Source organism: Athene noctua, chromosome 1 (genome assembly GCF_965140245.1).
Source record: "Athene noctua chromosome 1, bAthNoc1.hap1.1, whole genome shotgun sequence".
Taxonomy (NCBI): Eukaryota; Metazoa; Chordata; class Aves; order Strigiformes; family Strigidae; genus Athene; species Athene noctua.
The window spans coordinates 133,495,337-133,517,107 of record NC_134037.1 but is presented as its reverse complement, the minus strand read 5'-3'; the positions used below and the strand labels follow the sequence as shown (position 1 = coordinate 133,517,107).

At 50.5% G+C, this 21,771-nt stretch overlaps 2 protein-coding genes across 4 annotated transcripts in view; both read right to left on the bottom strand.

Moving 5' to 3' along the window:
• Positions 1–7,183, bottom strand: part of VTCN1 (V-set domain containing T cell activation inhibitor 1) — a 16,010-nt gene extending 8,827 nt beyond the window's left edge. For both annotated transcript variants that reach the window (XM_074897030.1, XM_074897040.1), the window contains exons 1-2: positions 7,152–7,183; positions 1,396–1,460 (exon numbers count right to left, since the gene is read on the bottom strand). In XM_074897030.1, coding sequence (XP_074753131.1) covers positions 1,396–1,460; positions 7,152–7,183 — 97 coding nt within the window. The remainder of the gene's footprint in view (positions 1–1,395; positions 1,461–7,151) is intronic.
• On the bottom strand, positions 1,399–21,771 carry TRIM45 (tripartite motif containing 45). 2 transcript variants are annotated; one of them, XM_074897017.1, is made up of 7 exons: positions 21,575–21,771; positions 17,464–18,197; positions 16,394–16,523; positions 14,432–14,546; positions 14,090–14,216; positions 13,148–13,307; positions 1,399–1,460 (listed from the first exon to the last, which is right to left on the bottom strand). In XM_074897017.1, exons 1-6 carry the CDS (start codon positions 21,676–21,678, stop codon positions 13,156–13,158), a joined length of 1,362 nt encoding a protein of 453 aa, XP_074753118.1. In that variant the 5' UTR covers positions 21,679–21,771; the 3' UTR covers positions 1,399–1,460; positions 13,148–13,155. The 2 variants fall into 2 exon arrangements, with proteins under 2 accessions (XP_074753118.1, XP_074753110.1); XM_074897009.1 differs by lacking the exon at positions 1,399–1,460 and having other exon boundaries at positions 13,070–13,307.

The following is a 21,771-nucleotide window of genomic DNA, read 5'->3' as shown; positions in this document are numbered from 1 at the left end:
AGCATTTACCTTCCCTGGGGACACAGATCACTTCTCAAGACAAATCCTAAGGAGCAAGCTTGAGAATTAGCTCTTTCGTGGAGCCAGGTCCTCTTTCCTGTACAGCCCTTCCCTACGTGTCTTCACTCCGTGTGCACCAAGAAAGCTGCATTTTGGCCAACACCAGAGCAACACATTTTTGTCATCTCTGAGGCAGCAGGGAAACATGCCCCATCCTGGTAGATGCTGCCAGACTTCTCAATAAATACCATTGTCTTCTCCCACCTGGGAGAAGGTGCATGGTATGTTCAGGATTTTCTGTACGTAATCCCAAGGAAATTTCACAGAATCACAGAATCATCAAGGTTGGAAAAGACCTTGAAGATAATTAACCTCACCCTGACTGTTCTCAACTCCACCAGATCCCTCAGCGCTGGGTCAACCCGACTCTTTAACCCCTCCACAGGGGTTTAACCCCCTGGCACAGCTTGAGGCCATTCCCTCTTGTCCTGTCTGTCGCTTGTTCCTTGGTTCCTTATTTCCCCTCTCTGCACCCTCCTTTCAGGGAGCTGTAGAGGGCCAGGAGGTCTCCCCTCAGACTCCTCCAGACTAAACCCCGCCCCGTTCCCTCAGCCGCTCCCCATCAGACCTGTGCTCCAGACCCTGCACCAGCTCCGTTGCCCTTCTCTGGACACACTTGAGTCATTCAACTCCAGCTAACACAGCACTACATCTCCAGCAGCTCAGGCTGCACTACACTTGTTGACCCCTCGCCTCATCTGGCTTCCCATGGAGCAACAGGTGGAGTTGAACATTTCAGTTGCTGACACACCAGATAACTAAAAATAAAAAATAATAAAAAAAAAAAAAACCCACAAACAAAAGCTTTAATTTCTGCTCTGAAAGCATAGGTCAGGAACTCACTTCCTGGAGCAAAACAGAGTTGCCCCACCGCACTGGGAGCTCACACGTGCACAGTCACTGCTCAGCCTGGGGCTGGCCTGCTGGCAAGTTTTGGCAAAAATTAAGAGCCAGAACAGATTTCCTCACTCACCTCTGAGTGGCAAGTGCTGGTGTCTTTTAACTCGCCCTGAGCACACGTGTGTGTGTGTGTAAACCTCTGCATTATTTAAGACCTATAAGAGTTCCCATTCTCCAAGGAGAGCACAGCTCCTTGTAGTTTAATGCCAAGGAGCGATACCTTGTTGAGAAAGGCCAGAACTAAAGTCACCTCTGCAGTCTTAATTCAGCCATGTGGCACATAAGCATTATAAAGTGAGCCTTCATCAAGGTTGTAGGTGGCACATCCACACAAGATCACACCTCAGCCCATGCACAGGATGGAGACACGAAGGTAGCAGCAGGGCAGAAGTTCATCACCCTGCTGCTAATGGAGAAATCTGAGCATTCACATACCTGAGACACCAAAACCAATGATCAGGGCAATCACCGCAGCCAAGATGATAATGACTGTAGTCATGCTAATTTGGGAAAAAAGAAAGGACGACATTACCACACAGCCCACCTCCTTTCTCACCCTACGCCTACAATGCACGTCTGCAGAGCCGCCAGCAGGAAGGAGGTTGAGGCAGAGAAGCTGCAGGCCCAGGGCAAGGTGGGCTGGTGGAGCACATGACCGCAGTAGTGACAAACATTCGGGTGAGCACTCACCATCAAAGGTGAGGGACCATGTGGCAGAAAGAGAGGAGACCCAGGCCTTGCCTTTGGGAGGAAGCAGTTGTGTCATGTCCCACTCAGACAAGGGAGACAAGTGACTTAGATTTGTAAATCCCCAACAGAGTGGACAAGGTGAGACAAGTCTCAACGTTCATTCATTTCCCACAATGTACTCACTGGACACACAATAATTGGCTAAGTATATAATGAGTTATGGCAAGTGATTTCTTGATGGTAGTGAGGGAAAAGGGGGAAAAGAAAAGAAGAGAGAGAGAGAACAGAGAAATAGGGATCACCAGTTTGGGTTCCTGCATTGGTCCCATCTGAGTTTGTCAGGGATGCATCCATCTTCTTCACGTCTTCTTTTTTCTTTCTATATTTCACTCCTCACTTCCCCCTCGTTTATACACACTTCCTTTGGGTCGGTACCCTAGGTCAATCCCCACACCTCTGTATCCCATGCATGGGGAGGTGTAATGCTGCGCAGGATGATGTAATTAGCGTGATCTTGTTAATCTTCATCAGCACATGCAGGGGTGTCAACTTTAATATGCATTTCACAGCTAATGAGGCAAAGGTCATTCACCAGGCAGATGGCCCTTGAAACTTTATAAGATGCCCCAGAGTAGAACTGTCCTGCCTTCACAGGGCTTCCTCCTCCAGCCTATCCTGTGCTGTCCAGGCAGCCTTGTCAGCTCCAAACTCCGTGCTATCCACCCCGTGACTAAAGTTTTGCTACTTGTGAGTGTTTGAGACATTCCTCAGCTCAGAGGACCTCTGCTCCCCCCCATCCCTTATCTCCCTCAGGCTGTTTGTTCTTGCAGGCCTGTTTCTCTCAGGCGCTGTTTCTGGGGGTTACGAGTCATCTCTCACAAGCAGGTCCCAGAGGAGGTTGCTCATCTCTGCACGCCCTGGTGCATAAGCAAGCCTGGGAGTCACCTGTGAGAGATCAGTTCCCCAGGGAAGTGAGCAGAGCACTGAGATAGGCCCCTGGCCCCCAGAGACACCCTGTACAAGCCAAGGAGCAGGCAAGAGGGGGCTGCAAACAGGGCCAGGTTTGTGAGTTGGTCAGATTTGGGCTGCTCCTGTGCACAGATGGATAAAGGGCTCTTGAATGAGAAGACTGAGAAGGAGAGGACCCGGCACTGGCAGGGGAGGTGACAGGCAGCATAGCACAGAGCAGCACAGCTCGAGTCTTGCTGAGCGTAACCTGTCCCCAGCGCAGCCCCAGCTTGGACAAGCCCTGAAAGCGTGGCTGGGTGCAGGCTCACACCGCAGCTGGTGGAGCTGCCACATGTGGTCCTGGGCACTTTTTCATGTGGTCTGGGGCATAGTGGCAGTGACCTCAGCTGCCCACCAGAGCAAGCCCTGAAGGAGCTCCCACAAAAACCTGCAGGTATATTCTGGGTCAAGCAGCTCCCACGCTCATGCTCGACAGTGTCACGGTTTGCTGGGCTCAGCCCTGCTCAGGGTTGCCAGCAGACAAGCACCAAGAGCTGCAGGAGCTCCTCGCAGGGGACTCTGCCTCATTTGCAAGCCCAGCAGGATGCTGGAGGGAGCCACGCTGTGGGAGGCATGAGCACCAACAGCGCCCACTCAGCATCAGCATCCGGGACTGCCAGCCCAGGGCTTGTTGTACACAGAAACTCCTCAGCTGCTGCTTCCCATCTCGTCCCCAGGCAGGACCAGGCTGCGAGATGTCATAGCTCTCATGCCCACACAAAAATAGCTGCGTTCATCAGCATTCGCCAGCTTGCAGCACACTCTTTCCCAACACATTGGGCAGCTTCCCGCAGGAGAGCCCGTCGGTGTCCGTACAACTGCAACATCCTCCTGCCGTTAATGTGTGCCTGCATCAGTTACTCACACAATCACGCCTCACTTGCTGCAGACACCACAATCCTGGGGCTGATACAGGGCTCTAGGGAGTTGCACCATGTGAACATGGAGCAGCAGGGAATGGAGAAAGGGAAGATGGGTTGAAAGAGGGGATGAAGGGGAAAGGAAGGGAGATGTTGCAGAAGGCTTGATTGCCCTCCTGCTGTCTCCCTTCCATCTTCACCCTTAAAGTCAGTGGAAAGCTGTCTGAGTAAGCCCCGTCTGGACATGCCAGTGTGCTCAGGTGAACTGTATTTCATCACAAGTACGTGATAAATTTATATAAAGGTTCATACGAGTCCATATATTTGTTCACATCTGCACCAAAACCTCCCTGCCTAGATGCCCTCAGAGCTAGAAGGTGACACGTGTTTGGCTTCCTCCCTGTTCTCACCAGCTTTCACTCATGACCAGGGGGGACAGCAGTTCTCTGCCTGCCCCCTTTGGGTGCCCTCAACTGCGGCCACAGCTGACCCTATCCTGAAGGAAAGCAGTGGATATCCTCCAGCCACGAGCATGGGGCAGCTGGGGACCTGCCAGCAGCCACCACCTCCCCTGGAGGCCTGCAGGATGGGGATTTCATTTGTTGGCTTATGTGGATCCCACAGCGTGACAGCTCCCAGGGTCACGCTGTGGGTCATGTGCCAGGGCTCAACCCCGAGTCACTCGGGGTCTCGGCCAGGCTCACCATGGGACAACCTTGTGCTTTCCTATCCCAGGGCAGACACGAAGCCTCTTGCATGTGCTGAATAACATCTACCTCCTCGAGGAGCTCCACCAATTTCTATGGAGCTGATCCCAGATCAAGATAGTTGCTATAAAATCGGCTAAGGTTGCCACAAGAAGCCTCAGCTCTCACACCTGGGATCACAGAGCAAGCAGAAGCCATGCTGTGCTGTCACACAGGAGCTGTGACTTGCCTTCACCCCCTTAGATTAAAATCCTCCTTTCCAAGAGTGAGCAGAGAAGAAATGGCTGGGAGCGGAGGAACGCTGCCTGCAGGTTACAGTGGATTTCATCAGTAAATGCTGGAGGGGGTATGGCAGAGGACAAGCAGCCAGGACTCCCTCCTGTGCAGTCCCTGAATGCTTCAGGTGCCACCACACTTGCCTCTGGTCCTCAGAAGTACCCTCTGGCCTGAACAACACCTCTACCCTAACACTATGCTGGGTAAAACCATCCTCAGCTCACTCGCAGACAAACACACACAAACAGGCTAGCACCAATGTTTTTGTCCCCCTCTGGTGCCATCTGCCCCTGTAGATGCAAAGCCTAGCTCACTTTGCATCCAGAGAGGTGCTTCCCACCCCTGGTTTAAGGCAGCAGCAGGGCTGACGGAAAAAGCTGCTTGTTTGTTACAGAGGGGATGGCAATTTTGGTACACAGATGCCACTCCCCACATCAAGAGCCCTTGCCAGGAACAAGAGGAAATCAGGAGTTTCCTCTGCAGAAACCGTGAGATCCAAGAATCACAAGGGCCTTAAAAATATTTGCCTGGAAGCCCCTGTGCATATTGAGTAGCTCTGGGGCACAGAGCGAACAGGAGGAAGTTGGCAACCCGGTCGCATGCTGACGGTAGCTGTGTTTTGCAACAGTCTGGTCCAGCAGGCCAAGTGAGAAGCAATTTTCTGTGCATCAGCACCCCTCGTACTTCCAGCATTTCAGAGGCATGGAAACAGACTGATGCGGACAGCTGAGGCGTCGCAGCCCTGATGGCACCCTTGGTTCCCGGCACCACCTCGGCAGCCTGCAGGATGCCGCTCTGTGCATCTTACTCTCTTTTCCGTGGTCCTGTTCCTGATCAGGCAAACAGAATTTGGCATGAAATTCAGTCCTTCCCCATCTGAATGCTGCTGAACACAGCCTGGGGACAGAGAGAGGCTCACAGTCCCACTGTGACAGGTAGCAGAGGCTTAACCCTCCTGATCTCTAGCTCTGCTCAGAGTAAGCCTTCCCTCAGGAATGGGCTTAGAGGTGTGAGGATCAAAAGACCTGGAAGACTAAGAGGTGTGAAGTCCCCTGCCTTCCTCCTTATGTCAAAGCTTACTGTGGAAAAGAAACACCATGGCAGGGGCAACCCAAAATGAAGGGGTTTCCATTCCAATGAGCAATTAATGATTGCAGAGCTCAACTTTTCTCAGCAACTCAGGGTTTTTTTAGTGGTTTTGTTGTTTGTTTTTTTTTTTTTTAATTTTGTCTTGCTTTTCCCCGAAATAAATAGAGACTGCCCACTGCTCCTCTGAAGCTTCCTGGAAAATCCACCTCTCTCTCTGGGTTATTTTTGCATTTCAAGATAAGCCTGAAGAGGCCAATGTCCTTGAAGAAACCCACTGCTTCCAGTAACCTGCTGCCTTCTGGCTGTGTGCAGCCGCCCGGGGCAGGCAGGGGTGCTGGCAGAGCCAGAGGATGGTTCTCAGAGCAGCGAGGGGTAGGTGTACATTTTTCACACACATCAATTATTGCATTTGCCTGACAAACGCCAGCTGGGCTGCCTCTTGAGAATAGCAGAGCTGGTTATTACATGCATTCCAGATGCATGAGGAATACAATGCCCAGTGACTATTTACACTGTGTTACATTATGTCTACTAGCGATCTCACTTTTGTCAGTGAAAGGTGCAGATAATATTACTGTTTAGTTCTTCCTTGACATTCCATGTGAGAAAGCTGGAGCACAACTCATGTGTAAGAGGTCTCTTCCATTCACACATGGACTGTCCTTCTTCCCACTGCTGTTCAGCTCAGGTGGGACTGATACTCGTAACAGCTGAAACATCTTTGACATAATAAATGCAAGCAAGGATGTCTCACACACCTTGTTGGAGCTTCTGCCTCCAGCCAGCCTGGAAAAGTCCCCACCTGGGATGAAGAGACACAGCTTGTTGGTGACTCTGTTCAAGCAGTCACGTTTAGATGCAAGCTTGGTCCCTATTCATTGGAGGCTGAAGCAAGTTTGCCACTTTACCCATCTGGTGGGGGTTATTTTCAACTAATCAGGAGATAAGGATATGAGGTTGATATTTTTAAGGCCTTCCCCACTATACTTCTTCTGACTATAGTTCATGAGGACTTGGTCAATAGCTCCAAAGGAAACAGGCTTATTGAAACTAGAGGCACAAACCAGCTCACACATCTTCCTTGATCCACACAGGAAGGAAACTTGCCATAGCACAGCTTCTGCCTTTCTCCCCACAGCACGCTGCTGTGATGGAAGCAAGCAACTGTCTGAGAGCCAGCAGAAGGACTGGAGAGCCTTCTTCAAGCCACTGATAGCCCAACCTATCACAGCAGGAACACAGAGCCTTTCTCGAGCCACTGATACCCCAACCTACCACAGCATTCAAACCTGAGGTAGCGTATTCCAGCCATGTAGAGTTTCTAGGACATATGTCTGCAGTCGATGACCTGCACATGGGTGTCTGGAAGCTACATGGCCTTACTGATTTACAAAAGAAGCTGTACTGGGATTTAATTAGCTTGGGTAAGTGCAGTATAGAGTCAAGCTGCAAAGAACTGCTGTCTTGAAGGTCCTTTGAAGGAGTGTGATACACCCGAGGAGTCTGTAAGATGCAATTCCCTCCCTCCCTGCTCCCAAAGCAGATGCAGGTAATACCATACCTCCAAAAGATGACCTGGCCTTGGGATGCCATGGTCACGGCATCTATGAAGACAAGCCAAACACCAGGTCCCTGAAGGTCCCACACTGTTCAGCACAGTCCCTGTCCTTCGCATGATATATTCTACCAGGCTGTCCTGCTTAAATAACTGAACTCAGCTAAGGAGTGGTGAGCCTAAGCAGTGAACTCTGAGGAATGAGGAAGCAATGAACACCTCAGCTCCCCCCACTAGGGCAGTCAAAAGCAGGGAAGCCTCCTTAGTCACTGGGGCAACAAGAGAGACCTCCTACACCATCTATTAAAGATATACGTCTGATTTAAAACAAAAAATAACACAGCTCATGGTTTGGTAGCCAGCTAATCCTGGGGGGCAGCAGTCTCCCATGTATACCCACAGCTTACCCATCACCGACAGAGCCACACAGGTTCAGCAGCGGCCTCTTTTCTGATTGCTGTTTTCTTCTGCTGAACTCCTCCAGACCAAATGACTCCTCCTCTCCGAGGTCAGCTCCTGCTGCTCTCAGGTCTGCCATTATGGTGGACTTCAGAGCACGTAAAGGAAAGAAACTGGCACAAACCCTGCAAGACTTTCCCTCTGTTTGTGGTCTCTCTTGAGGCTGGGAGCAGGATGGGTAGCTCTTGAGCATAAGAGGTTGAGAAGGGCAGAGAGATTGTGACAGAGCAGAAGAAGGAAGGCAGCTTGCACCACCAGGTTCAGTTTCCCAAAGGAGAACCTGTGTATCCTGTCACCTACATCTGGACTGTGTCCCAGGGAGGGCAGGAAAAGGGGAATTTTTGACAGTCCCTAGGCATCTCCAGCAAGTTTGGATATTTAGTGGGAGTGAACAGTTTTCCCATGCAGAGCTGAGCATACCCAGAGGAACTGGGGACAGTCCAACACCTAAAAGAGAAACCAAATTACTTTCTCTGTAACAACCAGAGGCTAAAATCAAGACCAATTAATACTGGTCAGTGATGACCAAACCAGCTGGGTTCAGGAGGGTTTACCTGAGGGGCACAGTAGCCTTCTAACTGTGCATGTGTGAGATTTCAGAAGTGTGCGCATAGACTTTTAAATTGCAGTTCAACCTCAAAACACAACTTGTGTTGAACCTCCTCCCACGTCCCACCACCTTGCACTGATGAGAGCATAGATCTGACCCTCCGCTAAGCCTAGTCACCTGTTAGGAAACAAAGTAAAATTAGAAAGCAAATTATTTTCTACCAGATTAAGGAGTTGAACTGCCTCCCCATGCAGTCAGAGAGGAGTCGCACCTAGTGATGCTTCTGGTGGGGCAGGACCACATGGCCTGCAGCAAGGACAGAGGAGCCGGGGTGGGGCCTTCTGCTTTCAAGAGCGGTGAGGCATTGGGTTTACCCAACTGTTCATGTCCTGCTTCAATGTGAGCTGTGAACTGCAAAGATAATTGCTCTCCGGGTAGAGGAACTCTCTGAACACCTTGTGCAAGGCCTGTGGCAGAGGTGCAAACAGGACCTACTGTTACCACTCCAATCTTGGCTGTTACTGAAAGCACATCCTTCATCCTCTGGCCTCTGAATGAAACCAAGGAGTGGAAATATTTCACCTGAGAATCACTGTCACTCTTTTGTTGTTGCAATGGTTTAAACTTACACAGCAGACTTTATATGCTTTTCACTTCCCATCTGCTTTAGCATGTAATAGCCCTTTTTAATCTGAAATAAAAAAAAGAATTCTGATTTATTTTGCAGTATTCTGCTGATTACTAAACCTCTCGTAATTTAGCAGAGCATTACTAGAAGCAGAATAGCTTTAGGCCATAGTGGCCTGGTGGGAAACACACATTAAGAAATATCCTGTTGCCCTTGCTGACACATGATTTATGGCTACCTTTGGTGCAGTGTGCCAATGAGGTGTCCTCTTTCAGCACCAGTTAACTCTGGGTCAGAGCCGCAGCAAACCTCACTGAACAGTCAGCTATCGGGTTACTTCCATGTTGGAAAAACAGGTCTACTTCTCAGGCACAGGTAGCCCCCGTAGGACCAGGGTGAGTCCCATTCACCCAAGCAACACCACATTCATTTCTGATCAGGTCTCATGCTGGAGCCTACTCCTCACCATATGTTTATACTGAAAAAAAACCAGAGGTATGCAGGATATTTCTCAAAGAAATCAAGGATCTGTGACCACACAGTCAGCCCAGCTCTTACCAGTTTTGAATCTACTAGCAAAATCCAACCAAATGTGACAGCAGGATCTGGTCCCACATGGACTCTGAAAGCTGGTGAGCACCTCAGGAAGAGACACATCAGCTGTCTTCACTGAGGGGAGGGCAACAGCAGGCACGAAGCATTACCAGTTTCACTGGGCTCACCAGTCATTGCCCTACAGATGGCCACAGCTCGTGCTGCCTCTTGCCTGCGTGAGGGAACAGTGGGGTCAGGAGGGACTGAAGGCCTGTCAGGGCCCAAGAAGATGTTGCATGGTCTGGAGGAGGTGAGGGCACAAGAACCAGACTTCAGTCTCTGTCCTTCATGATACAACTTGTTTCTTTCTTCACATGTAATACTTCTGTCAGAAGCGTTCCCTTACTTACAGGAAGTTCATGCCCTATTTCAATGTCACTGGAATGCTGGGGGAGCCATCGTGAAGGAGAAGAACCAGGAAAAGATGGGAGTTGTGGGAAGCTGACAAGCAACCAAGTCTGACAGAGCACTCAAGAGAGGTGAAGGCAGCCAGCAGGCTGAAAAATATGAAAGTTGACATTGGAATTTGGCCAAAAACATTGGACAACTTTCCAGCCTTGTGATCCCACATCTGTAACAATGATGTCAAGAGGTGCTTGAGAAGCACCAAAGTGGGAACAGTAGTGGTCTGGAAGAAGGAGAGTTTGGCACTGCCTTATCAGCTCTACCTGTCCTCAAGCCTTGCCTGCCTTTGAAGGACAGCGAGAAGCAGCAGTGCTCAGAACAAGCCCTCATCTCTCAAAACAGGGAGAAGGTGAGCCAACCTTGGCTGGAAATACAGAGAGTCCTCTACCCTGTCTGGGAGCCACTGCCAGGATCTGTCTTGAACTGGCACTCCAGATAGTCAGGGCACCCTTGTGAATCACCTCCTGCCATGGGAAGGCCAAGGAGCCCTGCTGAGCCAGGTTCTGCACTCTTCCTGCAATCTTCTAGGGACAAACCAGACACGCCCAGAGCTGCAAGCACAGCCATGTCACCGGTGTGGTTTGCCTCCTCTGAGAACGGAGAGGAACCATAGCATGATACCCGACTCTAGGGGCACCCTACATGGAGTCATACAGGTTGCAGAGCCCCTTCCAGGTCTTCCACAGTCTTTTGTTCTTGCTGTGCTTTTACTTCCAGATACACTGTTTTCTCTGTCTAGACAGTAAGTCCTCCTTCTCCTGTCTCCCAAAGCCCCTCCTCATGCTCAGCCCTATTTTTTTTTTTTTTTTTTCCAGACTTTGGAGACAGGCAATTTTATCAGCAAAAGCTTTTGTCCTACAAAAAATATAGACATTTACTTGTGAAGTTCTGTCAGTACTGCATGTCTGTCTGTCTTGAAAATACATTTGTTATTTCAAGGACTAGCTGGTCAGAAATAACATCACGTAGCCCAGCAGACTAACTACACCTCCTCACCCACCCCCTGCCCAAAGCTTTTTACCAACAGAGGATTGGAAGCCATTCCTGGGAACGGCTGTTGGGGCCCAATGTGAGACTCCAGCAGATCACTAGGATATTCATCTGGCAAAGCATTCTGAGTAATGAACACTGAGGGCAAAGTCTGCTTGTAAATAATAGGAGGACACTCACACCTAAACCCCACAAAGTGATTAAGATCATGAAATGTCTTTTCTGCATGATTCTTCAAGCTATCCTCATGCACAGCCCTCTTTGCCCAAACACTGAGTGGTATCCAGTCAGTACTTTATAATCCCTGGGACTGACTGAGCCTTCAAGTCTAACAGAAATTAAAAATCAACACAAGAGCCTGGCCCTACCAGGATTAGTACCCCATGCTGTCTGAAAACTGCTCTTCCCATGTCAAATGTAGAGCTCAGCCCAAGCTGACCGCAGTTCCCTGAAGGGTTTATATGTTCACTGGTGTAATTCTTGCAAACAGCTTCTCGGAAAATGTCAGCGACAGGGTGTGTGAGGGACGTCTAACACAAAGAGAACACACATTCCTCTGTCTGAGAGCACTAAGATGTTTTTAGACAGAAATTATGTGCCTAGAAGGTAGTGCCATCCTTATCTGTTCCCTCTGCAGTACTGCATGGAAGCTCCAAGAAATAGCAGCACACATGTGGGGGGTGAGGGCCAAGAAATAGAAAGACACAGAAAACGAGGCATTTTGTTTTACATCACATTCTGTACTGAGGACTGACTCTGCACATAGCAAGGACAAGAATGAGTTATTGTTTGTTCCATTAAAGGTTAACTCAAACTTTTGTTTTGAAATTTCAGAGTCAGCAACTTGGAGACTTAAATTGCCTAACTTGGAGATTTAAACTGCCTAACCTTCCGCCATTTGTTTGACAGCCCTTTCTGGATGATAAATGGAAAGCTATAAACAGCATTTGCATAAGGATATCTGTCTCCTTTGCTGGGAAAAAGAGGTTCCAAAACTGGCTTTGTAAGAGGAATGAACAACAAATGAGAGTCTTCTAGGTCTGAGCAAGCAAACAGACAGCACAGGTTTCTACTATTTACAAGCCAACCCTCATTAGCCAGAAAGCAAGAACCAGTCCTTACTGTTGACACTGGAGCAGCATTCCGCTCCCCAGGTGACAGTCACACCTTTGTCCCCAGCTCCCCAGGCAATTTAAGGATCCCCTGGCAACACACACCTACCAGCAAGGTTACCCCCAGGGCAGTAGCGTTTGGAGTTTCAAGGACATGAATGTGTTTGTAAAGGAAGGTACCTAGCCAGGGTGCCTGCTTCATCTAGGCAAGCAGCAGGCAACAAGAGGCAGGTTAGCAGTTGCCCTTTCAGGAAAGTGCCTCTTCCTCCTCATCACAAATGCCACTTCCCCAACTATAGGTTGGCAGCACCCATATAAGCCCAGGAGATATATCCCCCCTCCCCTATGGAAAATAGGACAAGCTCTCCTTCTAAAAACAGAGCCTTGCCAAGACTACCAAAGCCAAATCCAGGAGTTTTGCTGGATTCCATCTCCTGCTGCTGCTCTTGTCTAGCAGCCTGGTTCAGGACAGACCCCTGAAAACTTGCGCTTGTGGTTCCTACAGCTCAAACTGTCCCCAGATCTTTCTTTGGCGAGCTGGGTGCTCTCCTGGCTCCCACATGGTGTCCCACACCATCTCCATGGAGAACGCACAGAGTGGGTGAATGACATTCGAAATCCTGTTCCCATCAGCGCCATGGGTTTTCCTTGGATTTCCTTCAGCTATATCACTAACCCACCTTGCTCCTACTTTGCAGGGAGGGTGTAACGAGACCACAGCTTACTTGGAGAAAATATAAGACCTGCAAACACAACCTCAGCTTCCAAGAGTGTGACTGTGCTATATGTGCACATCCAAGGCTGGAATCCAGCCGCGTATTTAACAGGGAGGCAGGAGCCATATTCAGGCTGCCAAGCCTTTCCAAGGCATGAATGCAAACCTTGTAGAATGTGACCCAACGAGCAGCCTTAGCCTCTTCAAGAAGGACAGCTGAGACTGTCAATCCTGCAGAATGAGACACATCTTGACCCTTCTGTGAGGTAACTGCTCAGACTGAGTTTCCCCTTAGAGCCTGACCCCACAGGCTTCAGTTCCTCAAAAGTGTTGGCAGCAGCACAATTCCCAGAGTTTGCTCCTGTTCAGGCACAAAACAACATTGTATACATGCTCCCAGGTGGAATATAAGGCACAATTTTATTTTCCCTCACCCCCCTTTCTCAGCTGACACCCATCACGATGGTTTTATGCAGTGATGGTGGGGATCCTCGTGGTTTGCGCTCGTGCAGCAGCCAGCAGCAGTGCCCTGGGCTCACAGGAACTCACCTGGCTGCTCAGAGCACCACTGTCCTGAGCAAACGCCTCTGCGGGGTGCTGCTGGGTGGCCCAGCCAAACACTCTGAGCTCTCTTTCACTTGTCCACAGCACGACCAGTGAGGGCTGCCAGGGTGACCTTTGTGTCCATGGCCACAGCCTTGGTACCCACCTGCAAGAGAAGAGGCACCATCAGCTGAACCAAAAGTGGGCCAGAAAATCCCAGTGTGTCCAAGGCTTTCAGAGAGCTCTTCAGTCCCAGGACTTGTCTAAGTCAGGGAGGCACATGCTGATGAGAACACAGCTTATTCAAGGCCAAAATTGCCAGGGCTTGATAAAGAAAGGAGAACCACCAACCGGGACCTCCCCATTCCACTCACTGGGGAAAGCTGAAGATTTCCATCCCCTTGCCTGTTGAGCATTGCAAGACACAGGCCTGCAGAACCACTGGTGGCTATGGCCAGAGTGAAATACAGATCAAGCATAGAAAAAGGAAGAGGCTGATTCTATAGTAAAATATGCAAAATACACAATGACACATGCAGGTCAAGGACAGGGAAGCTGGTTGGGATTAAACAAATAAGGGAGCGGAACTCTTATCCTAAATAAGGAATGAGGCTTCTCCATAGGAACAGGAACAGTATAGATGAAGTGCTGCTTAGCCTCACTAAGAAGGGCTGAAAGACAGAGCTGCCCAGCCCCATTTCCTGTAGAGTTAGGTCAGGTCTCTGTCTACGGGGTGTGCTGCAAAGACCCTTAGTGTGTCCTGCTGCATTTCTCACCCCTGCAGTCCAATCCTACCCGAAGATATCTACACACAGGTTATCTCAGGCCTGGTGTGGGTGCAAGGCAGGAGTTGGGCTGGAGTGTCCACTCATGCCTGTCTACACTAGGGAAAACCAAATGCAACAAACCTTCCTGGCACCAGCAGCATGAAGAAAGCTGAGCACCCACCTGGCATGGTCCCACCACAGGCACAGCGAGCAGCTTTCTGCCCTCCGCTTGAGCAGAACGTGCAGCAGTGAAACACGCCTCGGTGCTCACGGAACTTGTTTTTCACCATCAGAGTGAACGGAGAGCCCTGCAGAGGACAAGCAAGCAGAGAGGCTGCTGCAGTGGATGCTATCAGATGTTGTGTCTGTTTTCAAAAAAACTCTGGGTGATCCTGTCAGTCACAGATCACTAAGCCCAGCCTTAAACTGCTAAGTGGTAGAGGCAATTCTTAGAGAGATTTAAAGCAAGTGCTTAGAAAAGCAGGTAGAGAAGAAGCAGTGCAAGAGAAACAAGAAATGCTACCTGTACATGTTTCCCTTTCACATAGATGCAGACACCGTACAAGCCTGGCTCCTCAGGGCTGTAGGAAATATGGTAGGTCCCATCACCATTATCACACACTGTGGACTCAACTGCACTACGAACAGAGAGAAGTCCAAGAAGTCAGTGACTGGCAGAAAATTGCTCTACATGTGAACTACTGTTTGGCCTAGATTTGTGGTTGGCTCCTTATCCTCAGCCTTGTTCAGCAGCCGTGAGTCTCAAGTGAGCCTAACAGGATGCATGAGCAATGCTCAAGCACTGAGTAGCTTTCACACACACCTGCTACCGGGAGCTGCAGTAACCATACAAAGGAAGTCACACAGAGCTAGCTGCACTGCAAGGATTTGTAGCAACCCTGAGCACTGAAAGAGCAGAAGACGACAGACAGCACACTTGCAGGTCAGATTATCCCATCAGATAAGAGCCCTCAGAAATGGGGTAAATTCACAGCTTCAGAGAGCAGTTACCTCCAGAAGAGCCCATGAAGAAGACAGGACCTAAATGGGGCAGGTTTGAATCCCTTCAACCACTGTCCCAAATGCACTGACCCCAACTGTTCTCTTCAGTGCTCTGAGGAGTTGCGGGTCACTGCTGGTGAACTCCCCCTTTCTAAAGTGAAGCTCATTGGGTTTCACAAGGAATCCTGTTGGACAGAGCACCAGGGAGAAAGCATTAGCTAGTTACTCAGAGACTGACTGCGTGCTTCACAGAAAGATGGAAAGAGCTTTCCACCGACAATTATCAGGCAGCTCTGCATAGAGGAAGGTAGTCTTCCTAATCCCCACTACTTAGTCTCTTGTGCCCCACAACATGACAGTTTATAACTTCCAAATTTGTAGGCTGTATTCCCCACCCCCCACCATTTCACATCATTTCCTGCCGTGAACTATGTGGTGATACTTCACGCTCTTCTGTAGCTGCTGTGCCTCAACACAAAGCCAGACAGCTTTCAGCAATGGATGTAGCAATTACCCACATGCAAGAACAAGAAATTAAGTGAATGTGGCCACAGCAACCTCTAGCCCACCAAGCAACATCCACGTGACCCTCATGTGCCCACCTCCCTACAGCATATGCGCACCCAAGGAAGGAAGGTACATTGGAACAACATTCTTGAACAATGAGGCTCTACTGACAAGCTTCTTCTGTGGGCCTTGTCAATGTTCCCCCATAGCAAGGAGTTTTAGTATCTTGTCCCTTTTTTCTTCGGGTCATCCCACCAGCAGCATTCCTGGAACAAGTTATGCTGGCATCTTCCTCTATAGTGTAAAACATAATTTTTTCTTAAGAACTGACCCCCAGTTGGTTCTGCATTTGTGCCTGGCTGCTTTATAGTACCAAGTGTAGCCTGGAAACAGTTACAAAATAATTTTTTCTGGTTGGTCATTTTCATTGTGGAAACAGTAGCTCAAGTGTGGTCTTCCCTGCCTTTGCTAGCAAACCTCCAAACATGTTAAAGTGCTCAACACCTGCAACTACAGGAGAAAGCACAATGAAGTGCCAACACAGATTCTTTCTCCAGAGCGTGCACTAGGTACTTCCATCAATTGTCAGGGGCTCCTGAGCTTGGAGCACTGTCTGCCTGACCTGGGACAGTCACTCTGTGGTTGCTAGGTTTTATGCTCATTAGGTGTTAAGAGAAGCAGGAACCCTGGGTGTCTACTGGTAGGGGTAGGAAGCAGCAGCAGCTTGTTCTGACAATATCTAACACCCGCTGAGAGTTCAATCCTTTCAGAAGTCCCAAATCACTCAAAGACTCAACACAAATCTGATCCAACACTGTCAAGCTCCACAACCAGTAAGAAGCCCTGCAGAAGAGTAATGCCTTTTCCCCTACAGATTCTGACCTACGTCCTCCCACTTGCCCAGAGGAGGGAGCCAGGGTGAGGGAGGGAGAAAGGCAAACCCAGTGACCAGGAAGTTCTCAGGTGAACTACTCACCAGTCCTTCTTGTCCTTGTGGGTGATGGTGACCCGCACGGCCTCCCCTCCTCGCCGCATCCGCTCCCCCGTGGTGTCATTGCAGAGCAGGGTAAAGCCAGTCAGTTGGTTCTGACAGGCACTCTGAAGATCTGTAAGGCAGAGAAAAAGGATCAGAAAGGATTGACACCCACCATGATTGCTACCTCTCACCTATTTTACAGTGTTGCAGTCCCACCAAAGCACAAGCCAGGACTCTGCTGCTGGGGTGGGTGTACAGCTCCCTCCCCCAACAGGTAAAAGTTATCTCTGGGGACCAAGAGAAAGCACTGAGGAGATGTTGGGCAGGCTCCCAGAGGTCTGTATAGACCAGGGTGGCCTTCCTGCCTGCCCCTCTCCGCCCAGCTGGCACCTTCCCTGGCAGCCTCAAGGTGTACCATGCAACCAGGAGGGAGGAGGAGCAGCCCTGCTGCGCAGGTGGAGCCTCAGAGATGTCAGCACTTACAGTTTGGCATGGAAAGGAGCTGATGGGCCCTGTGTCTGTCTCATCTGCCCTGTGCAGGCCATTACTGACCAGAGGTGGCCGTGCTTTGTGGGCTGGTCTGAATATTATCTATTTGCTGGCCCAGCTCCAAGTCCTTAGTAAGCAAATATCCATGAAACCATCAATGCCAGTTGTTCCCACAGCAATCTCAGCAGGAGCTGTAAGGAAAATGAACCTGCTCGCTCAGCCACAGAAGGGATCTGCCTGGGCCACCTCCTGCCACTGCAGAAGCCATTCCCATCCCCAGAGCAAGCTGTGGTCTTTGGCCTAAGGGTTGCTCTCCTCGCCCCTCAGCCCTGTGCTGCAGAGGGCAGTTCTGGCACGCTTGGTCCATCTGGATGGGGAGAGGTCTCCAGGTCCCTGCCCAGCACAGCTCCCGTAAGCCCTCAGCGAGCAATACAACCTCTGACAGGGCTCTACCTCTGCCCCTAGTCGATGCCTGGACAGCAGGAAGCCAACAGTGCCATCCGCATGTGAGTACAGAGAACCGAGAGGTGACTGCAGGGAGCGGCGCGTTCCCATTCAGTTGTTGTACGGCACCACATTACCTTCCCCGTGCAGGGTGCATCTGGCTGGATCAACCACTTTATTGAGAATGGCCCCAAAAACTTCATAGCCGCAACACTCCCCTGCCCTCTCCTGGGGAGAGAACTGGATCCCGTCGTCCACGCTGGGGTGGGTGTTGTAAGCAACACTGTTGAGCTTTGCCAGCCGGCTTGCCACCACCCCTTTGGTGATGAGGATCTCCAGGTCCGAGCCACTCGTCAGCAAGTGCTCCGTGAACTCCACCCCTGTCCTCATGTCCAGCAGCAGCTGCTGCACCTGGGCCTTCTGCAAGTGCAGCAGGTTTTCCTTCTGCACCTTCAAGTCCTCCAGCTGCTTCAGCAGCCGGTCCCGGTGCTCTTCAATCGCTTTTACATACCCACTGGCAAAGAGACAGATCTCTGCGGCCACATCCTCTGCGTGACTGCGGACAGCACTGCCCACATCATCAATCTGGCCCAGCACATCCTCCAGGATGCCCATGTGCCGCTGGGTGTCTTTCAACAGCTCCCGCAGGGCATCCCCATGCCTGTGGATGACGTTGCTGGTGAAGTCATATGGGTGCTGCTGGTGCCTGTCTGCAACACAGTCCTGGCACACGGGCTGGTCACACTGCTCGCAGAACAGCCTGAGCTCCTCTGTGGGATGGGAAGGGCAGAAGAGAGGCTTCCCGGCCTGGCTGCAATCCTTGGTGTTCTCCAGCTCCACCACAGCATGAGAAGCCGTCTTCTTCTGTCTCCTAGAAGGGAGCAACCACATGTCACTTTATGCATGTTGGATATGAAATGTAACCATCCGCGACCCCTTGCAAATGCCAGTCTGTAAAGACTGCAAGGCACAGTGTGCACCACTCCTGTCTCCATGGAAATCCACTCCGGACTTGCAGCCTCCTGAGGACAAGGCTCCACACAAAAGAGGATATTAGAGGCTGCTCTCAGGCTCCCTGCATGTGGTCAGCATTATTTTCAGACACAAGAGCCGTGTGCCCCACCATGGCCACACACAGAGCAGGGAACGGGCTGTCAGGCTGCCAGCAGCCCTTTCACGGAGCCTGACTAGAAGTGGGATAGTTGCAATTACCCCCAGAGCCCACTGTGACAAAGGCAGCGGGAAGACAGCGAGCCCTGCAAAATGAGAGCTGGCAGGAGGTCTCTCAAAACAGAATCGCTCACCAACAGTCGCTTCTGGAGAGGAACAGGAGGTGCCAGGACCCTCAGCCATCAGCCCAGTGATTTTCACCGGCTTTAAATTTGCTGAGGCAAATGAGCTCTAATACCCTTTGGGGGAAAATCTAGTTCAGGTCACTGCCAGGTGAGAGTCTGTAGTAAAACATTTAATATTCCAAAAGTCAAACTCCATTTCCTTCTGGCCGCCAGGGTAGGTCCTGCTCAGAGGATACCAAGGATGGGACACAAAGAACCTGTTATGACCCAGATGTCCACCATGTCACAGGGCAGCACTAGAATATTTCCAATTTATGTTATTTTGGACACTAGGAGCTACTCATTAAGCAGGATGTAAAAGCCTCCTCTCTCTCCTTTCCTCCTGTACTAATGACTTCTGGCAGTTACAATGGGATCTCTAAGCCATAAGCAAAGAAATCCTCCAAGGACCAAGCTCTATAGAGTTGCTCTGGCAACAAAAAGCAACATCATCACAGGGCAGTATACTGCCCTTACACTACTCCCTTTCACTTCCCACTAACCTCCTTGGGTCCAGCACATTTTCAAAGCCTTCTGGTGTTATCTGCGTAATACTCTTCAAATTAACACTTCCCTGACTTCAGCCTAAGACCTCTCTCACTTATTCTAAGGAGCATAACAGTGGCACCCAGATCCTTAAGACTTCCCTACACACCAGAAAATCATTTCAAAATGGGTTTCCTTGGCCCGTGTTCTGCTATGCCCATCAATTAAATCAGGTGCAAATCTGCAGAGATGCTAGTGAGGTGAAAAAATTGTATCTGTAAATAATGTAGGGAACAGGTCATCACAACAGATTTCCTACTGCTTTATACCTTCTGCAGTTATTTCTGTCAGTGCAGCAGACTGCTATTCAAGGTCTCAGTTTATCACCCTTCAGCAGCTTGCAGGGGGTATGAGGCATTAGCTAATCAGAATGGTATGCAGAAAATTACAGCCCCGAGTGGAAAGGTAACTAAGAGTCTAAGCCATTTTGCCAGAGGCACCAGTATCTGCAGGGGTGCAGGACAGTGAGGAATATGCCTCTATTCTTTCTGGGGAAAGAATCTGTTAATCAAGTGGAAAGGAGCAGCAAACAGGGAGGGAATGGGCTGAGCTGATTAACCCAGACTAAGAGGCTTCCCTGGCTACTATTACTGGGTGTTTTTCTGACCCTGCCTGTCACCTCCTTGCTTCAGAAGGCCGTTCGGACTTCCTATCACCCTTCTTTCATGGTTCTGCCTGTCCTCTGCCCTCCTCACTGGCCAATGAAACCACCTCCTCTTTAGCTCCTACCTGCTTGCAGTCACTTCTTCTTCCTGCCTTACTGACATGATCCTATCCGAGGTACACAGCTGTCCTCTGCTGTCACTTCTTAAAATTTTCCTGTATTCCAACAGATCTAAACCCTGCAACACCAGGCACAATGCAAAGCACCAGGCTCCCAGCCTCACAGAAATGCTGAAAATGCCCATAAGATACATAGCCACAACAGGCTAGTGCACAGATAAATCATCAGGAAGTAGCAACCACAGCAGGCAGGCTCGTCACAGAACTTCCACTTATCTCCTCCTAAGGGCGCCTTTGCGTGTACACACAGTAAATGTCCCTTGAGATGGAGAGGGTAGCAGAAAACTTCACCATTTTGCCTTGGGAGCCGTGCCTTCTCCAAAGCGGGACAGCACAACATGAGATCATCTCGGTCACAGAATCACCTTAGTTGGAAAAGACCTTGAAGATCATCCAGTCCAACCATTAACCTCACACTGACTGTTCTCAACTCCACCAGATCCCTCAGCACTGGGTCAGCCCGACTCTTCAACCCCTCCAGGGATGGGGACTCCCCCCCTGCCCTGGGCAGCCCATTCCAACGCCCAACAACCCCTTCTGCAAAGAAATACTTCCTAAGAGCCACTCTGACCTTGCCCTGGCACAGCTTGAGGCCATTCCCTCTTGCCCTATCGCTTGTTCCTTGGTTCAAGAGACTCATCCCCCCTCTCTGCACCCTCCTTTCAGGGAGCTGTAGAGAGCGATGAGGTCTCCCCTCAGCCTCCTCTTCTCCAGACTAAACCCCCCCAGTTCCCTCAGCCGCTCCCCATCAGACCTGTGCTCCAGACCCTGCACCAGCTCCGTTGCCCTCCTCTGGACACGCTCGAGTCATTCAATGGCCTTTTTGGGGTGAGGGGCCCAAAACTGAACCCAGTCATTAAGGTGCGGCCTCACCAGTGCCAAGTCCAGGGGTAAGATCCCTTCCCTGTCCAATATGGGGTCAATCACAAGGTTTTGAAGCTTGGTCGAGCAAGACTTTGAGTGATAAGAAGTTCATCAAGAACAAGCTTTGATCTCCAAACCCTAGAAAATAAGCAGAACATCCTGGACAATAAAGAGAATGTCTGGGATTGCATTGAGGATGCATTATTTGATAACCTGACAAAGCAACTCTTCGATTAATTAATTTAGTAATGAAACTAACTCCTGAGTGTCCTGAAAGAGAACTACCTTCATTAGAATACTGAGAACACACTCACAGGTTGAAAAGACCCCTGCCCAGGTTAAGGCCCTTCCCCTGAGCATGCGTAGTAGTAGAAGTATTATGTAAACTGTATTCTAATCGTAGGTTAATCACTAAACAACCAGTGCCTAACAGGCATGTTTGGACAGGTACTAACCCCCGATTTTTGTGTATAAAGGGAGCACGAAAACTTGCTGTTGGGGTGGTCGATTTGTGGAAATGCCCGCCGAGCACCCAGTCCTGAATAAACACAGCATCTCTCCTGAGTGTGTGAAGATTGAGTTATTGCACAGCGGCACGAACCCACTTTTCAGGTGACACCCCCACCCATCCGCCGCCCTCCAGGGGCGCAGGGAGGCCACCCCACGCACCCCTTGACGAGGTGGCCCCGTCCGGGCCGGGCCTCGCCGCGCCCTCCCTCACCTGTGGGCCTGGCAGCAGAAGAGGCAGAGCTGGGCCCCGCAGGTCCGGCAGCGCCTCACGGCCGCCCCCTCGGCGCAGAGATCGCACCCCCCCGCCGCCGCCATCCCGCCGCGGCTCCCCGCCAGGCAGTCGGGGATGAGCTGTCCGGGCCCGCCGGGCGGTAACGCCACCTCGGCGTCGCACAGGGGCAGAGGGGC